The sequence below is a fragment of the Danio aesculapii genome, chromosome 8, assembly GCF_903798145.1.
Source record: "Danio aesculapii chromosome 8, fDanAes4.1, whole genome shotgun sequence".
NCBI lineage: Eukaryota > Metazoa > Chordata > Actinopteri > Cypriniformes > Danionidae > Danio > Danio aesculapii.
The window spans coordinates 28,339,288-28,363,248 of record NC_079442.1 but is presented as its reverse complement, the minus strand read 5'-3'; the positions used below and the strand labels follow the sequence as shown (position 1 = coordinate 28,363,248).

The 23,961-nt window shown below is 35.5% G+C and overlaps 3 protein-coding genes and 1 pseudogene across 3 annotated transcripts; all 4 read left to right on the top strand.

Annotated features, from left to right (window-relative positions):
• LOC130234057 (zygote defective protein 12-like) lies at window positions 1-10,590 on the top strand. Its single transcript, XM_056464333.1, is given in 19 exon segments — window positions 1-75; window positions 622-831; window positions 833-1,023; window positions 1,025-1,091; window positions 2,101-2,211; window positions 2,426-2,452; window positions 2,455-2,504; window positions 2,666-2,693; window positions 2,825-2,857; window positions 2,960-3,001; window positions 3,003-3,026; window positions 3,028-3,059; window positions 3,712-3,783; window positions 4,056-4,149; window positions 4,151-4,213; window positions 7,650-7,787; window positions 8,423-8,558; window positions 8,658-8,797; window positions 10,564-10,590. Coding segments are annotated over 18 exon segments (1,383 nt in total). The 5' UTR covers window positions 1-75; window positions 622-723.
• A 1,282-nt stretch (window positions 10,591-11,872) lies between these two features.
• Window positions 11,873-14,397, top strand: LOC130233516 (glutathione S-transferase Mu 4-like). Its single transcript, XM_056463590.1, has 8 exons — window positions 11,873-11,982; window positions 12,879-12,954; window positions 13,032-13,096; window positions 13,172-13,253; window positions 13,349-13,446; window positions 13,530-13,625; window positions 13,750-13,860; window positions 13,961-14,397. The coding sequence occupies exons 1-8, from the start codon at window positions 11,884-11,886 to the stop codon at window positions 14,102-14,104; spliced, it is 771 nt and encodes a 256-aa protein (XP_056319565.1). The 5' UTR covers window positions 11,873-11,883; the 3' UTR covers window positions 14,105-14,397.
• A 2,656-nt stretch (window positions 14,398-17,053) lies between these two features.
• Window positions 17,054-18,847, top strand: LOC130234056 (glutathione S-transferase Mu 5-like; annotated as a pseudogene).
• Window positions 18,848-18,956: 109 nt separating this feature from the next.
• Window positions 18,957-23,961, top strand: LOC130233515 (glutathione S-transferase Mu 3-like). The gene is made up of 8 exons (XM_056463589.1): window positions 18,957-19,023; window positions 20,236-20,311; window positions 20,397-20,461; window positions 20,535-20,616; window positions 20,733-20,830; window positions 22,987-23,082; window positions 23,171-23,281; window positions 23,571-23,961. The coding sequence occupies exons 1-8, from the start codon at window positions 18,988-18,990 to the stop codon at window positions 23,664-23,666; spliced, it is 660 nt and encodes a 219-aa protein (XP_056319564.1). The 5' UTR covers window positions 18,957-18,987; the 3' UTR covers window positions 23,667-23,961.

Sequence of the window (23,961 nt, the reverse complement as noted above, 5' to 3'; positions counted from 1 at the left end):
GTGCCATGTCAGCTTCAAAGTGTTCAGACTCAGCTTTCACAATTATTTCAACTCCAGCGACTCCTCTAAGAACAGGTACTTTCCTATTAAAGACACAATACGCTAAATGTTATAGTTAATCTTGAAGTTGGTTTCTGTGTTTGTTATATCTGTTTGAATGCATGTTTGTTATTGAGCTCCACTGTATTTGGTTCCCCTTGTTAACATTTTAAGCACTATATTAAAGATTACTTAAGAGCTACTTAAAACAATGAAAAAGCTGATTAAAAAAGTATGTTTTGATTTTCAGTAATAGTGTCTGAAATAGCTGTAACACTGTACATTGAGCATTGCAAACTATCACTGTCATACAGCACATTTTCCTGTGATGATAAAACATTTGCATGCATATTGAAGAAAACGTTTGCATTAAACCGAATGGTTCCAACTTTTTGTTCAGTTACATTGTAGCTGTAGCCAGTTTTGAAACATATGACAACAGAAGTGAATGGCTGGCCGTACTTCATCTTACAGTATGTTTGAATTTAGAATTCAAAATGTTTTATGTAGATATGGTTTTAGAGGACTAATGATATAATACCACTTAAGGATGGATTTAAAGTATGTTGTTTTCAATTACAGGAAACTGCCACTGCAAGAAGCATCCATTTACATCATAAGGTGACATTCCAGTGCCTGCCTTAAAATATCACACTTTTTTCAGCTTGCTCTAAGCCAGAAAAAATGGAAGTTGGTCCTGAAAACAAAAGGTCACCAACTGCAAATTACGAGTATAAAGTGGAGCAACGTGCCATAAAGCACAGAGAAATCAGCCATCGGAATAACACAACATTCATGTCGCAGTCCCACCAGAGATCTGGACACCAGGCAGATGAAAAATGAACTGCATCGCAAAAGACAGTCTGAGTTCTTTAAAGAAGACCTGTGGACCATGGCAATACTTACTGTTATCTCCAGTGCCAGGCGCAGATACCCAATGGAAACCCTGCATGCAACACAGCATATGACGCACACCTTAACGCAATCAGACGCCCTTGATAACAAGTCAAAATGTAAAGCTCCAGAGAGATGGCATAACCTTGGCAAAGCAGGTACGAGTTACTATTGTTCTGTTACTGATCGCTGAACAGATTTGTAGTTACGCTCAGATTTTCTAGGTTCCACATTTGGTTCTACAACAAACTTTATACTTTATAGAATCGTTCTTACACTCTTAAAAATGGCCAAATTTGGTTATATGGACAAACCCACCATTGGGTTAAATTTAGGTTTTAAATTTATTTTAAAAAATGTAACCCAGCGTTGGGTGGTCCATATTTACAAGCATTTTGGGCTGAAACAACCCTGCACTCTTGTTGTTTTTAGTCAGTTTTAACAATTGAATAGTTCAAAGAACATTTTCCACTATAAAGAACCAGCCTGATCTCACGAGAAAACGTAAGTATTTTTATGTTTGTCAGTTTAGTGGCTAATTCGTATGAGTTCAGTCGTATAAATTTGTACGATTTTAAAAAGGAGGCTGGGGCACCTAACCCCACCCCTAAACCCAACCGGGGGATAAGAAAATCGTAGTAAATTGTACGAATTAGATCATACAAATTCATACGAATTAGCCACTAAATCAAAAAGTTACGAATTACTGTGAGATTGTGTTGCAAGAACCTTTTGTTGAATAGAAAGAGTTACACAGACTATTTATCAGTGACTATTTAAACAGGAATCAATTTTTTAAGACAGTGCCTGATGTGACTCTCTATATAATACCTACTCATTTTGAGCTGTAAATTCAAGTAAATGTGATGATTTATTTTGATGGTCCTGTCTGAGACATTCTATCAACTAGTAGACATTAGTAGGACTGTTATTTATTATTTGCTGACACTTCATTTAAATGGTCTCCCAAGAGACAGTCTATTATCTGCTATCTTTGCACACACATGCCCAATTTATTCTCCTAGCCCTAACGGTCTAATAATACTCTAATGATCAAAGCTAACAGAAGTCAACAGAATGTCTAAAAGGGTCAATCAAAAGTGTAACTGAAAAGGAAGCATGTTGCATCCTCATATTAACACTGAAATCAAATGTCTAAATTCTAAGGTCTCCACATCTTCAAAGAATGAGGAAAATGAGCTGAAATCAGATGTATGGGAAATTCCGAGCCTCAGTTCTGTTCAGCTTCGGGGGAAAAGTGAAAAAGGAGCGAGGTTAGTGGAATTTAAACCAATGACCACAATCAGGCCATAACATTGCTTTAACTATTTAAAGAAGATGCTTGCATCCAATTCTATTGATTCTAACAAAACCTGTTTTCAACAACCAAACGTGTTTTGCACAAACAAACCCCCATTCGAAAGTGTTTGTAATGTGTGGCTAGTACATGCCATATTTATTATATTAGTATATTAATAATATAATTTTGTAGTTTACCGTTCTCCTTAAAGACATTACTTGCAGCTCTCAAACAACCAGAAGACATTACAGATGGCCAGCATTCAGCCTGAGTGAGTTACTTTATATTGCTTTTACTGGATTTTCTGCTCCAAAGTTTTACAGACAGTCTGCCCTTGGGGTTTAATATGTCAAAATCTTAAATTCACACCCATATTGCATCAGCTTTATAAATATTAATATTAATACTGTATTATGCACTCTCTTCTTTCAGGTCTGGATTTGTTACTGTCAAAGAAGCGGTAAGAATATGCTGGCTTATTAAAAATTTGTTAATTTCAGATACCTTGTCAAAAAAAAAGGTTTACATACGGGCACACTATTTTATTAATTAATGCAACAATTAAGATGTTTGATGTTTGTTTTTTCTCAGGACGTTAACACAGTTGACGACTACTACTTGGAGGTATAGCAAACAATAGCCATTAGCATTCATATTTAAAAACAACTCTTCTGACTTACTTTGAAATAAGTAACTGATATTATGAAATCTGACATCTCCATGCAGGAGGCCTTACAAAGAGAAGAAGCTCTTAAAAAGAAGCTTTCACAACCTCCAGAAGAGTGCCGTTACATTTACTGCAGCCTACAGAGCTCCTCTGGAAGGTATATTATTAAAAACTACTTCCTGCTGAAGGCCCAGCAGCATCATCTTTCACACAAAGACCTGCCTATAGTCGAATAGCAATAATCTAATACATTGAGCTATTATTCGTCAGTTTTCAATTACTCATGCAATGTTTGTCGTTCTGCACAATGCTGTCCCCAGCAGTGGACGTGTTTTCCTGGTTTGATCAGATTCAGTATGTAGAGAGCGTTTGGGGGATGGTCATGTGTGTTGACAGGCATTCCGGCTCCTTATGTGCTTGTTCAGAAAAAATAGATTTTTTTTTCTTTTTCACAATAGAAATGGAGAGAGTGTAGGGTGCACAGAGAGAAGTGTGTTTGCATTGCAGGGGACGCTATCAACTCCACCCACACCTAAACTGTTACATTGTTCCATATTGAACACAGGGAGCACACTTAAATCTCTCAAGAGAGTTTAATTACAAAGTCCCTTTAAGTATTCCATAGTCTTTGCTATGTAGCAAAGAATAAGAATTGTAAGATCATTTATATTTTGCTTTTAACAAAATCTGAGGATGGCAGTTATGACACAGGATGCAGTATGTACAGAAACTCTGCATGTATCGAAAATTCTTGTTCAGTGGTTGTCTCACTATAGTGCACACACACATTTCCTTTTTCCTCCCACAGACACCGCTGTGATGAGGACGTGTTGAAGAGTAAGATCAAAGCTCTTGAGGCTCAACCTGCAGGTTTGCATTCAAGGTAAACAACAGCAACGCTGCATTTCTGGCAACAGCTCAAATACGCATTGCTGTGAGAATAACAATGCGTTAAATGCATTCAAAACTAATATAATTACTTCTTTGATCTTTTACCATCAAAGCACTTCAAAGTCAGAATGACAATTAAAGTTGATTATAATATTTTATGCATTTGAGAAATTTGTTTTGTAAGAATGGAAAAAAGCTGGTTGTAAAAAAATTCAGGTCCTTCAAAAACTAGCAACAGAGGTGCAATTTATCTTTTTTCAGAAGGCTTCCTCAGGATGGAGTGAAAAGGATAGTGCTGAAGATGGAAAACAGAGGGAGGAGTATGAACAAAAAGGCTCTGAAGGCTATTTATAAGGCCAGAGAATGAGAAGGCGGAAGCTCAGAGCAGGTCGGAGTACCTCCAGGAGCAGCCAATTGCAGAGGTCAAAATGTTTTAACAATGATAAACAATAACATCATAATTGGTACCATAGCAAAGAGGCCATAAGTTTTCCACTTACCAAAACCCTCTTTCATTCAATATTTCCACGCTGGTGGAATGATATTTCCATTCCCACAAAGACTACAGATTCACTTGTATTCTTTCAACGACAATTAAAAACCCACCTCTTCCGAGAGCACCATGACCCTGGTGAACAAAACCCAAGACCACATGTACTGTAGAAAACACTTGTTCTCTCCCCCCCCCGTCTCTAAACATTCGTTCATTCCTTTTCTTTTCAGCTTAGTCCCTTTATTTATCAGGGGGGGTCACACAGTGGAATGAACCGCCAACTTATTCAGCATATGTTTTAACGCAGCCAATGCCCTTCCAGCCGCAACCCCAAACTGGGAAGACATCCATAGGCTCTTGCATTCACACACATACAGTACAACCAATTTACCTAATTCAATTCATCTATAGCGCACGTCTTTAGACTGTGGGGGAACCCGGGGGAACATGCAAACTCCACACAGAAATGCCAACTGACCCAGCCGGGGCTCAAACCAGCGACCTTTTTGCTGTGAGGTGATCGTTTTACCCACTGCGCCACCGTGATGCTCTGTATCTAAACAAACAAACCCCCAAAAAACGCTCTTATTCTCTTACTCTAGTGCTAAATTCTCTAAGCACAAACAAATTACTTTGTATAACTAGCATTTCTTGTGTATTGCTTATTCTTGTTGAATCGCTGAATGCCTCAATTGTAAGTCGCTTTGGACAAAGCATCTACTAAAAGGCTAAATGTAATTGTGGTTTTAACATTGTTCAAGAAGACATTATTGAATGTATCGCTCACTTTGCTAAAATAGAAGAAAAACACATCTTGAGAAACCAAAAGAATTAAAATAAAGTTAGAATGACACTTTAATTCAAGCCATGAACGCAAAACAAACAATAACACACATCTCTATATAGGGTTTTGTTTTTTATATCTATCAGATATGATTTAGTTGCGTAATTTCACACCAGCAAATAAGAAGGTATTGTTGAGTTAGAAACAATATTAGCTGTGTATTTCCTGTGTCATCAACAAAATAGCTTCAAATCTATGGACATATATGCGATTCACTGTTGTGTTTTGTTCCAGAATTAATCAGTTTTGAACAAACCAAGAGAGCCAGTGATCCCATTAGTATCTGGATGCAGACTTAGATTTGCAAGCTGAGACTGCATATCTCAGACTTGCAATGTCAGACACAATGCAGTCAGTGGAGCTACTGATGTTACCGTGATTGGTAGTGTTAGGTATGCGCATTTAAAGCATTGCATGCAACTGCACCCGGTCTGCATCCAGACCCCTCTCAATAAACTATTTATAGTAGCTTCATCCAAAATCACATCTTTACCTACTATATCTTTGGCAAAAATCAATTTATTGCTGAAGAATTGTCTGAATTTAAATAAAGCAATAGGCAACATGTAGCAAATTCTGTATTCATCTTATTCTGCAACGTGGAAGTAAACTCAGCAATTGTTTTAGGACTTCCGATTAATTTGCCTATTGGGGAAATAACTAGGAATATCAAACAGCAGAAAAAGGTAAATTTACTTCCTCAACATACAAAAGAGTTTATGATTATACATTAAATAACAAAACAGGAAAAGCAGCACAATGGAGCAGTTTTCAGGGCTACAAATCAGTGGAAGTGAATGAGACCAGAAAACTGGAGCCAATACGTTTCCAATGGCTGCATCCACTCATAAGTGAAAAAAAGGTCAACACAATAAAAACTTTCTATGATATTAAGGTCAAGGCAGAAGATTTATGAAATAAATGTGAAGCAATGCAACTTATGCTGGTCAACACACAGAATGTAATATGTCTTATAGGCATACTATACAGAATATAAATACTGTACACTCTCAGAAAAAATGGTACAAATGGTACAAAAAATGGTATCAAAGAAGGTACAAACTCTTGTCACTGGGGCACTACCTTTTTATGGAACAGAATTGACAGTTTTGACACAATACCTTTGTAAGCACTTAAAAGTTCATTTAATTTACTTAATTTTAAAATAGAAATAGAATTATGGAAAATTATTGTATGGAGATATGCACAATGTCTGATTAGTTTTACAATACTAAAATGTCTGCATGAACACTTTGCATATGCAGCATTTTTGTCAGCTCACATGTGTAGAGGAAAGCAAACGCCAAAAGTTGCGGATATCAATAATGAAAATGTATTCATCAAAACAAAATACCTACCAAATGTTTATTAAAAATGTCTTAAATGTTTAGTTTACAAAACCTATAATTTTATGTTTTACCAGTTGTATACAGAAGTTAATAATGATTGTTTATGAGTTTCCTTAAACATATGCTTTTAAATGAGGATTCATGTTTTAATATGGAAATTATTCATAAAATCACCATGCCTTTCCAGTAATATTTATTTCATAGATATTGTTATAAAGAAGGAGTTGTTCAACACTTATGTACCTTTTTTATGAGAACAATTGTGTACCTTAATTTCAATTGTTCCATAAAACATACAGAACAGTATCATAAGAGGTCTTTTCTGTACCATATAAAGTAAAAATTTTACAAAGATACAAAACTGTTCCTTAAGAAACTTTTTTGTACCGTTGTGTACCTGTTTTTCTAAGAGTGTACAGAATTTTAGCTGTCACAAAAAATACCTGTAGGACATCTCTCTCTCCATATGCATAAAAAATAGACTGTTATATTTAGTTAGTGAGACTTATCATAGCATCTATATGCTGCTACTCTCTGGTGATTTGAAGTGCTTCTTTTCCTGCCTTGTAAGTCACTTTGGAAAAAGCATCTGCTAAATGAATACCTGCAAATGGATTAAAAATTATGCAGTTGCAGTCATTCACTGTCATGTTTTTCTATGAATTAGGCATTTTGAACAAATCACCTGAATTATTCAGTGAATCACTGAAGACAGATAATTTGTCTGAAATTAAGTACTGCCTTAATACATACTACATTTGAATCTTAACTTATTTTGTGACCGCTGAATGGAATATGTACCACATGCGCCATCACATGACCTTCCTGCATCCGTTGCATTACTTCACTTCTATTCATACACTCTCTCCTGTGGCCTCATATGATAGTAAAGTGGCCATCAAATATGCATTCAGCAGAAGTTGGTCATTACATACTATTTAGCAGGGAAGTGTGCGATTTTGATTGCACCTACTGGTGTCTTTAGTGTAATATTTATCCATAACAAGCCAAAAAACACAGCAAATTAATCATTTTTTAGTAAATGTAATTTCTTGTCAATATATCACACCCCCTCTATCAGAAACCTAAAATATATGACACAAAACGCCTCCCTAATAAGAGACCTAGCTGTAATCCCATTGTGATTCCCACTGTTTCATCCTCTCCTCCAGGGGGCGCTGCAGACATCACAGTCAGAGTCTCAGCACTGGCAAAGGCTGTGTGAGGAGCTGAGAGAGAGCTCCAGTCAGATGAAGAAGAGACAAGATGAGAGCACTGATCAGATGCTACAGCTGCAGGGCCACTTAGAGGTACAGCAAAACCACTGTAGCAAACAATGATGACAGTCTTGAGTGGCAAAAAGCACATCAAAGAAGCAGACACACCACAAGCCAGAATGTGGTCAACTTGCTTTCATCACAGCCTATCAGAAAATCCAAGAATGCATCATGGTATACTTTGTGATGTATATCTTTTCGTTAACATAAAACTTTGGGTATTAAAGTATCTCAACAGACACCTTCATGTAAAAAAAATCAAAATAGCATTTAGACATTGACGTAAAAAAAAGTCAAAAATGCTTAGCCTAACGATTTGATGTCTATTTGACATCCATTTGATGTAAAATTTTAATTAATCTTAAATCTTCAATTCCAAATGACAACTTTACACTGAATTCAGTGTCCCTATAGTGCATGTAAACTACCATGATGTCTAACACTGAGCTAATATCGGTGTCAAAAACATATCGAAAATCAATTAGAGGGCAGTCCTGTGATTGATTTTTTTAAAGGCAATATTAAATGTCAATTTGATGTTGTTTTGACGATCAAATAGATTCGTGTTCTTGCCATGTTTTTTGATTTCATATTGGCATCAAGGCGCCTGCTGGGATGTATGCACTGATATGTTTCATTTATTGTTGTGTAAATGTTTTATTGTGCAGCGTTCTGTGGGCCAGGAGGAGATGCTGAGGAAACAGAGCGAGTCTCTTGAGCAGGAGCGAGTAGAGCTTCATTCCTGCATCTCAGAGCTGCAGGAGGAAAACCTCACCCTGAGAGAAAATCTACAGGAGCTCACAGGTTCACCTCACATCTGTGCAGATCTTTCATTTCATTTCATGTAGCTTCATATGTGTCTTTATCTGTGTGCCTCTCTCTCTCTTTTTCACACACTTAAAGGAAGCAACCATGAGTGGTGGAACAGTAGCACAGAAACACATGAAGAAGTTTCAGTATTGGACCAGCTCCTGAGAACAGATAACAGCCCAGCAAGACATCTGAGAGATGCAGAACACAGACTCAGAGCCAAAGAAAAAGAGGTAAAGATCTGCCACTGAGAGGCCACTGAAATAGGTGGCCACTAATAAGCATCTTTAACTGTGTAAAAACAAATCCGTACATTCTACTTTACGCGCAACTGCATTTTGTGACCCTAGACCACAAAACCAGTCTGGGATATTTTTAGCTTTTGTAAAATCATATGGGTCACACATGTGGTTCAAAATGATAGATTTTTTTTGTTTATACCAAAAATCATTAGTGTATTGAGTAAAGATCATGTTCTCTGAAAATATTTAGTCAATTTCCTATCAAAACCCTATTTTTGATTAGTAATGTATGCATTGCTATAGTTTAATCTGCACAGCTTTAATGGTGATTTTCTTAATATTTAGATCAAAAAGTTAAATAGTTGTATCTCAGCCAAATATTGTCCTATGAAAATAAATAATACATAAATGGAAGGTTTCTTTATACAGCTTTCAGATTATAGACACACATAGCTATCTTTATGGGGAGTTCTCATAGACATAATTTGTTTTTATACTGCATAAAGTGTTTAATCTATCCCACTAGCCCAACCCTAACCCTAAACTCAACCTTCACGGAAAACAATCTACATTTTTACATTTTCAAAATAATTCATTCTGTGTGATTTTTGAATTGTTATTCCTCATATGGACTAAAGAAATGTCCTTACAAGGTCAACATGTTTTACTGGTATTGCTATACTTGTGGGAACATTTGGTCCCCACAATGTGAGAAATACAAGGTATACATACACATAATTCGTAAAATACGATGATAATAATAAAAATATAGGATTTGTTTGTGTGTGTGTTCACTTATTTGCACATTTAAACGTTTCTGTAGTTGATATTTTAAAGTATTTGACTTATTTTGATAGTGTACAATAAGCTTATTAAATGTCTGCAGTAATATTTCTTATTGATAAGGACTGACTAGAATAATCAATAAATAATGTTTAATATATTTTGAATATGATGAACGTTTGAGGTTAAACTGAGTCATTTTATTTTAATAGAGTAAATTTATCACAGGATCTGTACTTTTACTTGACTATATTTAATCTCTGTGCTTTGTCCATCAGTCCATGACATGTTTACAGGTTACTTGTATTGCAGTTTTTATTGGAAAACCTAATATTTTGGTGTTTTTTTCCCATAAAGATGATAGATTAAATGTATGTAAGAAACGTTTTTCATATATTTACATAATCTAAAAAGTGCCAAAATATTTTTATTACACAATTTGTGACTGTAAAATGGTAGAACATCTAATTAATTATTTAAGATGGAGGAAAACTCTTTTAAAACTCTTCTTACTCCGCTCTTCTGGCTCTCTGTTAGTCAATCAGCCTTTATGTCAACTAAAGACTATGGGAGAAAGAGATTTCTCATTCAGAGCCCCCAAATTATGGAATGGTCTTCCTATTATATCTGAAATGCACCAACTTTGGATCACTTAAAAAAATAGTTTGAGACACATTTATTTAAGCTTGCTTTTAATTGACGGCTTATTTTGTACTGTTTTTGTATTTTCTACTTTTTAAAAATCATTTTTTGTGTCGCATCTTCTTTTTTGCGCATTGGTTTAAAGAAAAGTGCATTACAAATAAAGTGCATTATTAGTATTGTTATTTTTATTATTAAAATATTAAAACAAATGTTAAATAGAAATAAAAATGAAACAGATATTCTTTCAAAAACATACTGTTGTAAAAACTTTAGCTTTTTTTGAGAAACAATTATAAGATGTCGTATAAACAGTGGTCATTTGTTGGCAGTGTATGGAGCTGCAGGCGGACCTATAACTTTAAGCACTCATTGTTATGTTAGTAAATGGTCTAAATCATAAATCTGTCACAGAGTGGCAAACTTCGGGGCCTGGAACACCCATAAACTTTCCCATTTGTTTTAAATTTGACCTGGCCTGAGAATCACAGACACAGTTTTCTTTGTGTTCTCTGTTCTGTTCATTTGACCAGCCTTTTGCCTGCAGCCTTTGTTCATCTAGTATTACAAGTTAGAAGAAAATATGCCTCAACTTTGAGTCTTAAAGCGACAGTTCACCCAAAAACTAAAGTCATTAAATGCAAGTCAATGGCTACCGGCACTTTTAGAGTGATTATAATACAGGCAAACAACAACAATACGTATCCTGATGATACATAATGAGGTCTAATGAAGCAAAACGGTCACTCAAGTAACTGAATATTAACTTGACAGCATTACTTTTTAATCAACAACCTCTGTAAATGTGTTCAGGACAGTCTGCAACTCACACATGAGCTGAATTTTTTTTTTACTTGAATGATGCAACACAAGCATCCCCATTCTCTGTGGTAAACCAGCACTAAAGTCATCTTGGATATACCCTGAATGTGTTAACAGCAGGGGTGAACTAATACTTTAAACCATTTGTTTTACAAGAGCATGAAGGTTGTTACATTACAGTACATTTTGCAGACTTGTTGAAATATAGTTTATTGCTTTGTTTCAGCAAACGTGGAATTAAAGCAAACACCTATTTTGCCACATTATGAAGTGAATGTGTTTTAAACTGATTCTAATAAACTTTTATTTGTTTACACCGCCATTCTGCTTTAATACTGGTCACATATATGCATACATTGTGTTAAAAATACAATAACAACATATAATAAGACAATTAAATATGTTTTAATAGTTCTGACTAACTCTATTACATATTGCATATCAAGAAAGAAATACACATTAACACCAATAAACTGTCAAAATTACCATTAAGCAATGATCTTATTAAAAAATAAAGGTTGCAATTGAGACAATCTATTTTTTAAGCTTTTCTTCGGGCTTTTAAAGCCAATGTCCAGCTCCAAAGCCCAAATGTAAAACCCCAAATTGCTGTTGTTTTTTCATTAAATAATCAAATAAATTTTTCTGAGGACTTAATACTGAAACATATGCATGTATTCACAATGCATATGTTATTGCACAAAATTAAACAATGAAATATTGCATAGTGTTCAGCACCCACTGAAAGAAATGGGTACTTTCCCTTTAAATTGAGTCTAATCGCACAGAGCCCACGTGCGCGCACACGCCCCCTCCTCCATTCCGTCTATATGGTGCGTCCTCCTGCACTTCATTTTGAAGAGCAGAGCAGCGGTGCACCCTCTTGTAGCAGAATGGCAATGAAATTGGCTTATTGGGATATACGCGGGGTAAGAACCAGTCGTAAATTTGCTAACTGTATTAAAATATTACTATCTGATTTCTGTTAAAAAAAACGGAACTTCTCATGCAGTCGCTATCATATAAGATAATTGCATTCTGTGCTGTTTATTACGTTATATCTGAAAACCGTAAAATCCACGTCATATGCCTAGCTTGTTTAAATTCACGTCTTCGATGGACAAAAAATCGTGGTAACTTGTTTGACAGTCGGTGGAGAAAGTTCGAAACTCCTCCAAATGGATGCCTTATTGTGTGACGCGGAACTGTGTAACATAACCTCTTAAACGCATATTGAGATCATTTAACGCGTTTTGGCGTTTAGTTACGGTGATAACGTACTTTATATGTCAGTTATGTTTAAAATTATCTTAAGCCTTGTCGGGTGTGGCGACACTAATATTCAAAATTACGACGAAATACTTAACTTGTTGTTGTAATTCGAGCTAACATTACACTAAATGCTTTGGGCAAATTGAGTTTTTCACGTGTTTATGGGATGGTTTTACAGTATTCTTGTCAAATGTTGCTGTGAGTTGTTTGGCAACTAATCATCATAAAAATCCTCATCACGCATTCTATGTTGTTTTGCCTTAATATTTAAGGAGAACAGAAGACAAATTAACTGCAGTCATTTAAAAAAAATATTTGATTGTGTATGTCTCAGAAGATTAAGGCAGATATGTGTGGCATGTAAGGCAGATATGTGTTTCCATGAATAGACGAGTTGTTCATCAAGTTGGTCAGAATTATTCACTCCATAAATGTGCAAAGTATGTACAACCCATGGTTTGGAAGGGTCAGATAGTATAATTTCAAGACTAAAAGCATTTAACGGCTGCAGAAATGAACTATACAGCACAACTTTTATTTCATCTATTAACAGCTTGCTCAACCAATCCGTCTGCTGTTGGAATACACCGGTACTAAATATGAGGAAAAGTTCTATACATGCGGTGAAGGTAAATCAATATAACGAGTATAAAAAATGTATTTTTTCATATAATCATGAAGTGAATTTCATATTATTGTCTTCCAGCTCCCAACTATGACAAAAGCTGTTGGTTTAATGAGAAAAGCAAACTTGGGATGGACTTTCCAAATGTAAGTTCTAAACTCTCCCTATGTTGTTTTGCAAAGTATGACATGAATTAACTAACCATCTTCTGTGTTGACCAGTTGCCCTATCTAGAGGATGGAGACCGAAAGATAGTCCAGAGCAATGCCATAATGAGATACATCGCTCGCAAACACAACCTCTGTGAGAACTGCAACTTCATTTGTTCCTCAAAATGGTTTTACTATTTCAAGCATTACTTAAAATAAATGTAAAAATTCTCACTGTCTTGTTTCTAGGTGGGGAAACTGAGGAAGAACAAATGAGAGTTGACATTTTGGAAAATCAGGCGATGGACTTCCGCAATGGATTTGTCCAGCTCTGCTACTTGGACTTTGTAATATTCTACAATGTTGACGGATTTTTCAGAATATGATTCAATCATTGGTAATAATTTCAATTCAATGAATTTGCTTTCAGGACAAAAACAAATCCAGTTATTGTGAGAAACTAACAGGAACTCTAAAGCAGTTCTCTGACTTCCTTGGGGACAGAAAGTGGTTTGCTGGGGACAAGGTAAATGAGACTTAATCTTTTTATTGAAACATGGTTATACTTTCCAAGAACTTGGAAAAACAGACAGTATCCCATAAGATTAGTTGCTTGATATGCACATCCTGCTGTCATTCCTCTCCTCTAGATCACATTTGTGGATTTCATTATGTATGAGTTGTTGGATCAGCATCGCATGTTTGAGCCGGCATGCCTGGATGACTACAAAAACCTTCGATGTTTCCTGGATCACTTTGAGGTTAGGACTTGCACGGAACAATATGATGATCCCAAATAAGTTGTAATGTTTACGGATGATCCCGGTTGTGACAGAATATGAATTGCTGTTTTTCTGTCAGAGTCTTGAGAAGATTGCAGAATACATGAAGTCAAACAGGTTCATGAAAACACCTGTGAACAACAAGATGGCCAAATGGGGGAAACAAGAAGGAGTGAAACCAACAACTGTTTTAAAACATTTCAATAGACCAGCAATTAGTTAAATGTACACCCCAGTGATAGTTGACAGTAGTGTAGATCAAAAAAGCATAACCAAACAGTCTGAATTCTCAGTTGTTGTCTAGAAATAATGAAATTAAAAAAGCTCTTCTGTTTATGTTGTATGTGTTCAGGTGAGTGTTGCACTTTGATTTTTCACATTGATTCCATGAAAAGAAAGCATTTCCGTGTGTTAGGCTTCACTGTTTAGATTGTGGTTCTACATTGTCTAAATTGTAAGCAAAGCATTAAATGCACCTTCTTATTTTGACCCAATAAAGAGCACAGAATTGTTCCATTCAGTATTTTTTTTTTCTTTGGGAAACCTATTAATAAATATTTTATATTATTAAAATATTATTTGCAAAAACAGATAATCCAATGTTGTCATTTTCAGATAACATGTTTTTGCTGTGTATTGAAGAATACCAATGGGCTATATGCACAGACTTTTCATTTACAGCCAGGCAGCCCAAGGGCTTCCGGTGAACAGTCTTCCATTACAAAATTGTCACATTTAAGATCTGATTTCTTTAAAAAAACAGCGATCTTCACTGCCTGTTAGATTTATGATATGAAGTGGGTCTCAGATTGGACAAAAAGCACTGCAATAAATTTTTATTTCCCCCTACCATATCTTTAAAATATATGACTGTTTATTTACCCTAGTATTTTTCTATGGAATTTCTGCGCTAGCCTGTTGCTACTGTCGGCGCTAATGGTTACAACGGTCTTTCATCTCGTTTTACGCTTGAGCAGCTAAATTAATGCTTTAGTCTATTTAACTGAATGTATTGTAATTACATTACAACATGGATGCTGTAAAACCACCTTGTAAATTGAAAATATTCACATTAAGCTTTAACGGAAGTTTATCGTCGGCTTTAAAACTCTAGCTGTGCATAGAGCCCATTGGGGAAAAAAACAATGGAAACCAAACCACTACAACTGGAGTTCCTTTTTCAGACATCATATTTTTAATGAAGAAAATGTATAAAAACTTTTGCTTATGAACTCAACCATATGCAGTTGAATGCTCTTATTGCTGTTTAAGTGGAATACGTTTACGCACATTACTTGATGCTCTTTGATTGTTTAGTTTAACCTAAAACGGAGACATTTATACAAGTTTTTTGTTTCATTTTTGAGCCTTCTTGTTTAGTAGGATGGTATTCTGTTCTTTTAGCTTCAAACTGTTATGTTAGCATGGGACACCTGCTGGTTTAGCTTTAGCGTGTGCAGTCTGGACACGCCCCTGAGTGAAACTGCACCCCTTGGTCTCCTGAGGGCGCGCATTCATCCCCCACTTGCTGATCCTGCACGAAGGTTTTTTTTTTTTTTTTTGGTAAATTGTAATACACTTGCTAGAAAATTAGTTTGAAAACATGCTATATTGCACTCATTAAAGTATACACGTGTGTTTTAAATGGATACTTTGGTGTAATCAAATCAAACTCGCTTCTCAAGTCTCGGTGAAAATATGTTTGTTCATTTTTTGAACCATTTTGCTTCCCGAACCTTCTGCTAGTTTGATTGTGTAACGATAAAAAACCCGAGTCGGCTGCGGTTACACCTTTCAAAATGGCAATGAAATCGGTATACTGGGATATACGAGGGGTAAGAACAGGTCAATGTTTCGAACTGTAAGATATTCCTATTCGCAATAAGTAGAACTTCTCATGCAGTCGCCATCCAAATGCATTCTGCGCGGCTCTTCATGTTTGGATAAATACGTATGCGTAGCTTTTTTACATTCCTGTCTGTGATTGACGATAAACCGTGGCTTCAGAAATGAATGAACCGATGATAGATAGCCAGCGGAGAAAGTTTGAAACTGGTCCAGATCATGCCTGCTGTGACAGAGTGGTAAAAACCAGACTTGCTGTATAACATTTACCCCTTAAAGCATTTAACGATGACTTAATGCGTTTTTTTTTTTTGTCTATTAGGCTGTGGCGACACATGCAAAATTGCGATTCTAGACATTCATACAATTTCCACGTTTGCCTTTTAAAGTTTAAGAGGAAGTTGTCGAACTGAAGACAAGTTAACTGCAGTGATAACTTTTACTGTGTAACGTTTATGTTTCAGAGACTAGAGCAGATCTGTTTGGCAGCATTTTTCATAAATAGTTATTCAACAAGTTGTTTGTTCAAAATTATTCACTACATAAATGTGCAAAGTATTTACAACCCATTGTTTAAATAAGTATCATGTCTAAAAGGCATTTTACACCAGCAGAATTAAATGATCTATAACTAACTATACAACTTAATTTGATTTCATCTAGCTGCTCAACCAATCCGTCTGCTGTTGGAATACACCGGTACTAAATATGAGGAAATGTTGTATCATGTGGTGAAGGTAAAATCCAATATAACTAAATAATAGGTAGTTTTTTTCCCCAAGTAAACATGGAGGTGAGTTTCATATTATTGTCTTGCAGCTCCCACCTATGACAGAAGCTGTTGGTTAAATGATAAAAGCAAACTTAAGATGGACTTTCCAAATGTAAGTTCTTACTTTACTATGTTCCTCTTGCAAGTGTGATGTTGATTAACTTACTGTTCATGTGTGTCGATTCAGTTGCACTACTTAGAGGATGGTGACAGAAAGATAGTCCAGAGCAATGCCATAATGTGATACATGCTCGCAAACACAACCTCTGTGGGAACTGCAACTTCAGTTGTTCTTTCATAATTTTTTTTTTTTACTATTTCAAGTATCACTTAAAATAATATAACATAATGTATTTTTTTCTGCCATGTATTTCTAGGTGGGGAAACTGAAGAAGAACATATAAGAGTTAACATTTTGGAAAATCAGGTGATGGACTTCCGCAATGGATTTTTTCGGCTCTGCTACTTTGACTTTGTAATGGACTATTTAATATGTACTAGTGGGTTTTTTTTTTTAGAAGATGACCAAGAGTCATTAGTAATATTTTCAATTAATTTGCCTGCACGACAAAAACGCCAGAAACTCTAAAGCAGTACTTTGACTTCCATGGTGACTGGAAGTGGTTTGCTGGGGACAAGGTAAATGAGCCTTAATCTTTTGAAGTATGATAATTTTGTCAATTCATAGATGTTGTAAATGACAATGTATTCTGTGAGAATGTTTTTGATATGCACATCCTACTGTCACTTCCTCCTAGATCACATTTGTGGATTTCATTATGTATGAGTTGTTGGATCAGCAATGCATGTTTGAGCCGGCATGTCTGGATGACTACAAAACCTTAGATGTTTCCTGGATCACTTTGAGGTTAGGATTCAGTTTTTTTGCACACAAGCTAACTTATAATCTTAAATAAGTTGTAATGTTTGTGGCTGAACCCGGTTGTGACTAAATATGAATTTGTGTTTTCTGTCCGAATCTTTAGAAGATTGCAGTTTACACGTAGTCAAACAGGTTCATGAAAACACCTGTGAATAGCAAGATGGCCAAATGGGGAAACAAGAAAGAGAGAAACCAACAAGATCAGGGGTCTGTTCTACATACAGTACATGGGTCACTCAGTTGGCTGGATTTGATATAGATGATTTGGCACAATCTGGGATGGTTCCTTTCTTCAAAACTCATCCAGGAGTTGTTGGCATAGCAGCAGTCCTGATCCAAATTATTTAGAATAGTTGTCTTATCCACTGTATTAAGAACTTTTTTTTTGGCTCCATATGTAAAACTTAATGAGTTGGTAAGTTCTTGACACATGAATGTGAAAAGCCTGTACAAATAGCCCACATCAAATGTGGAAAGCTCATAAAGCCTGTACAAACCATTAATTTATTATGAATTTTGCTTACATGGCTGATTAATGGCTGGTGTGCTGTCAGCCAATCACTTCATTGCTGATCATGTTTTTGAGGATTGATGGATCAATCCTTCACAACAAACATGAACACTCACAGCAAGCTCAAATGGATTCATCCTAATATTGTAATCTGATTGAAAAAAAAACAAAAACTTGAAGTTATCCAGAGATCAGTTATCAAGATTAAAATATCCAGGATTTGCCAAATCATCTCAGTTTAAGCGAGGTATGAACGAACCCCTGGACCACTGTTTTAAAGCATTCCGATAGACCAGCAATTAGTTAAATGTTTCATCTCAGTGATAGTTGACATTACTATTGATCAAAAATGCATAACGCAAACAGTCTGAGTTCTCAGTTGTTGTCTATAGAAATAATGAAATTAAAAAGCACTTCTGTTTAGGTTGTATGTGTTCAGGTGAGTGTTGCACTTTGATTTTTTCACATTGATTCCATAAAAAGAAAAGAAGCATTTTGTTGTTAGACTTCACTATTTAGATTGTTGATCTACATTTTCTGAATTGTTAATATTAAATGCGTTATCTTATTTTGACCCAATAAAGAGCACAGATTTGTTCCATTAGTATATTTATTCTTGGGGAAACTTATTAATATATCAAGAGTTTATTTTCAAAACAGATAACTCCATTTTTAGTTATTCCTAAAAGTTTCTTGATTTTCAGAAATCATACCTTTACATCAAATTATTGCAAATAAAAAAAAATAATAATAAAATCTAAAAGTGGTATTTTTTTTTTTTTTTTTTGCAAATGGATTGTAGGTGCATGTAGTAATTTAATTCACATAGTGCAGTAAAAGTGGAATTAAATGTTGCATTTTTTCACTGACTGCTTAGTACAGGAAGGAGGAGCTGGAGCTCAAGCTCCCACTTGCTGGTGCTCAACTCAGCTCTGCCCATATGGCTCTGCAGTGAGTACCACTTGCTTTAGCTTGCAGTTCTGAACACGCCTCTCAGTGTAGTGTAGCCCCGCCTATAGTCTAAACTGAACTCTGATTCACCTGAGCGCGCCCATTCCTCTCCGCTCGCTGCTTCTGCACGAACTCGGCTGCAAAATGGCAATGAAGCTGGCATACTGGGATATCCGCGGGGGTAAGTAATTTTGCATAACTGGTTTAAACATTTATTCTCTGAGATTTTTTTTTTGCTAAACGTGTCAACCAGTTATAAGATTAACCCACTCGTAGAGCTGCTGAAAACTCCAATATTTCATATATATATTTAATGCGTTGCAACTGAAGCTATGTATAAACAAAAACTGTTGCTTACTACTAAAAGAAATCAAAAGAAAGTTTATAGTATGTAAGGATTTTTTACCTGTCTCTATTCTCCATGGCCACTGATGCTATTTTATTTTATTATTTTACCTGCAAGTTAAACATTTTAATCTTGGGTGTGGTTACACTCCGACTACTGTACATTATGACGAAGCTCCTGCGATAATCTTTGAATGAATGCATTTTCTCACTACCTTGAACTCTGTTGACTTTTTTTCCCCAAAGCCCTTGGCAAACATTAATTTAAACCTTAGTTTATTAGAATGTATATGCTACTTTGCAAGTTTTGCACCCGATCGACAAATCTTTGTTATCTAAATGTTCTGCAGCGAGCAGCTTCTCACATTTATTTATTTATTTATTTATTTATTTATTTATTGCTTGTTAAAGTTTACTCTGTGTTAAGTGCGGTGTACTTTAACACATTAATAGAGTAAAAAAAAACACCCAAAGAACACTCATCAAGCTGGAGAAGGTGAAAACAGCCAAACATCAAACCCTGCCTTCAGTATTATTTATTTTTTATTAAAATACCTTAATGCCTGCACAGATTTTTTTTTTTCCAATTTAAAAGTTTGTGACTCAAACTAAACATCTACCAGGTGAATCACAATAGTCAAATGTAGAAGTCTAAAAATAAGACAAATGTAAAAGACTGCATACTGTACATAACAACTTAAAGAAAAAAAAACCTTTCTAACAAGAAGCATTGCAGATGACAAATCTAATTTAAAAATGATTAGATATATTTGAAAACAATACATTATACACAACAATACATTTTAAGTTTATTGCAAAATATACAATTATATATTTTTTTATTGTGCAATTTATTTGCTGCAAAATGTTCTGTGCACTCACTCACTTTTCTTTGGCTTGAGCGAAGCATGAACCACGGAATGAACCTCATTGTTGGTGCAGAATCACACACTTTTTTTCAGCAAGTAAAATGTAAAATTTTGCTATAAACCAGAATTTGTTCAGAAATTTTAAGCTTTACTTACTGTCTCTCAATTCTGTTAACAGATTGCTCAACCAGTCCGTCTACTGTTGGAATTCACTGGTACTAAATATGAGGAAAAGTTCTATTCCTGTGGTGAAGGTGAGTACTGCAATTTTAACTCAGCAGATATTTTCACTGTAAACACCATGACGGAATCAGAATATATTGTGTTTTTGTCTTTCAGCTCCCAACTATGACAAAAGCTGTTGGTTAAATGAGAAAAACAAACTTGGGCTGGCCTTTCCTAATGTAAGTTCCATTCATAATCACAAATAGAAAAATAGCATTAATGGAATGACTAAGGATCCTTGTTGTTGACCAGTTGCCCTACCTAATGGATGGTGATACAAAGGTAGTTCAGAGCAATGCCATACTAAGATACATCGCCCGCAAAAACAACCTCTGTAAGTACTGGAGTCATTTAAATCTCCATAAAAAAGTTCTCTTTATTTTTCTGCCTCAAACATCAATGAAAATAGTGTCCAAAGTGTATACTTTACTGTAATGTGAATGTTTCTAGGTGGGGAAACTGAAGAAGAACAGACCAGAGTTGACATATTGGAGAATCAGGCGATGGACTTCCGCAATGGATTTATTCAGCTCTGCTATGGAGACTTTGTGAGTGACTGATCATATAAATATGCAGTAGGGCTGCATGATATTAGGAATATATCTGATATAGTTGTTGAGTTTTCTTATGATATTATTACCTTTACAAATGCCTTTTTTTTTTTTCAACAATTAAAAAATAGTGTAAAGATCATATTTAAACAGGTAAGTTTTTGCACATTGACATTTTTTAATTAGCTCAAAAAAAAAACAAGATTCTTATTGGCTGTTGTCATTTTCCTCTTTTGTCAACAAGCATTAGTATTTCTTTTCAGCTGTAGGTTCACCTAACAGCACCTACTGGAGAGGTGGGGATGAAGATAGTAAAGGCCCCATCTGATTGGTCAGATTTGGATAAACAACCCATGCATGCAGCACACAAATGCTTCGCACATAAAGGACATCAGTTTACATAGACATCAGTAATCAAATGATTTGCCTTAATCTGAATAAGACAGTAACCCCTTTCACACGGAGATACCAGTAAATTTAGCATTATATTCAAAAAGGCGCTGTTCACACAGGCAAGGACGTTACAGAATTTTTCCGGAAAAGACCATTCACACATCCATTCCAAAATACAGGTAAATTCTGACATCATTAACCAGAAATGACGTCTAAATAACTGCGCTTGTATTTTTAAACATTTGACTACATTACAAACTCTGTGGATGGATTTTGTGAGTATTGTAAACAACTTCGGTAAAAATATATAGAGGTACAATTTCACATGTTGAGATGTACATACAGTAATATATGTGTGTGCTTGCACTCACTGGCTGCTTCAAGCAACTGAAGGAAGCAGAGCTTGAAGGTAAACAAACAGCGGTTAATCATAAGCATTTTATCAATAATTTGTTACACAGTTGGCATTAAGAAGGAGCATAGAAACGTTATCTGACTAACATCTAGCAGCTAAATGTGTCTGGAAAAATATTGAAAGGCTTTTATTTTCATAAACAGCACGGATGTGAATGCGTCTGAATGTTCTGATCGGCTGGAGTAGACGTCTCACATCAGCGCGTTCTAATCGTGAATGCTCTCTTTCCAGCTATTTTCTTTCTGCATTCACATAGTGCAGCATTCCGATAAATTACCGTTAATGTTACAACTTCTTTTTCTGGAAACTGTTGGAACGAATTTACCGGTATTTTCAAAAAGGGCCTGTTCACACATACTGACCTGTCCGGAAAATTGCCAGTAAAAATGGCTAATAATATGATTAAGGTGTTAATATGTGTTGGTTTTTGAATGTTCCTTTTATGATCCCATTTTACACGTTATAGCCAGGGGTGGATTTAGTGATTTCGATAATACATAATATTAAACTACGTTAAAATTGTATTTGTAACTCTCACCATACAAAATTTGGTAGAAAACGATGTTATATATAGTTTATAGGTATAATTTATACTTCTAGATATTTATCAGGGGCCCCCAGATTTCCTGGGGCCCAAAGCAGCCTCTTGCCTTGCTTATTGGTTAAATCTGCCCCTGGTTATAACATTAAATTAACATCTTAGTGACACCACACTATCTACATTTCCACCGGAGTTTCATGTCATTTCAGCTGTTTCGTTTTTAATTTGTCACTTAAACTGCAGTTTGGCACTTTCATTCAGGAACATTGCATGCATGCCCCCTGTGACAAACGAGGTATTGGATGCGAGTATAAACTGCTGGGAGAGTGTTGTTTTAATGGAATTTGATACTGCACACTATGGAAAAAATAAAAAACTCAGCATTTCGTGATGCAGGTGTCTGTGGTCCTTCACTGACTTGTTAGGTGCTGAGAATAGTGTCAAACAGCCGTGTGTGTATAGACTATCCTATTGCAAATGCGGCGGAAATCCGGTGATAGTTTGATTGCAGTGTTTACATGTCTGTACTGCACTTCAATAACACAACTAAAATCGGCATACTCCACATGTCTTAATCCGATTTCTGTTTAGTTCAATTATGACCTTAATCAAATTAAATTAATCAAAAATAGCAGTTTAGATGGTAGACTCTTAATCAGAGTATTGTCTTAATCGTATGAAAATCAGATTATTGGCCTCCATGTAAATGTACAGGGTTTAATGAGAATTTTTCGATTTATTGTGCAGCCCTATGTATTAGTGTTAAAGAATTGTTCAGATGATGCAGACTGTTTTTGATTGCAGGACAAAAACAAACCATGTTACTGTGAGAAGCTGCCAGGACCTCTAAAGCAGTTCTCTGACTTCCTTGGTGACAGGAAGTGGTTCGCGGGGGACAAGGTAAATTAGCCTTAAAGTTTGAAAGCTCTTTTTTGGGGGGATAGAATGAGGTTATGAATGGTCTTGTCCCACCTTTGTCTTCATGTAGATCACATTTGTGGATTTCATCATGTATGACTTGCTGGATTTACATCGTATGTTGTACCCAGAGTGTCTGGATGACTACAGAAACCTTCGATCTTTCCTGGATCACTTTGAGGTTTGGATTTTCGCTTTTGGCACATGTAATGACTCAATAGTCCAGCCCGATCTCATAGTGGAATATAATCATTTTACATATTGTTAGAAAGTGGCTAGTTTGTATGAAACTTATGATGTTTTTAAAATGAGGCATGCACCAAGACCTCACCCCTAAACCCAACTGTCATGAGCAAATTGTACAAGATCGTACAAAATCATTCTAATTAGCCCAAACAATGTGATTGGATAGTCTCAAATAAGTTATAATGTTGACTATCTGTGGCTGAATATGAATTGTTTTCTGGCAGAGTCTCGAGAAGATTGTAGCATACATGAAGTCAAACAAGTACATGAAAACTCCTGTGAACAACAAGATGGCCAAATGGGGAAACAAGAAGGAGTGAAACCAGCAAGATTGTGACTTGTCTGTTGTTTTTGGTACCACTTTTTTTAAACCTCCCATTGAACAAGCGTTTGTACTTTGTTCAGATGTACAAGCTAATGACGCAGTGTTTGTCTACAAGTACAGTGCAGATAAAAAGCACTTAAATTGATGTTGATGTCATTTTATTGTTACATTATCGGTTTTCTACAAACAAAAATGTTTAAATTTAGGATCTTTTTTTATACAATAAAGTGGTTCTGTGCATATAAAGCCTCATTGATCAGAAATTAAAGCCAAAAATGAATTTTAATTTA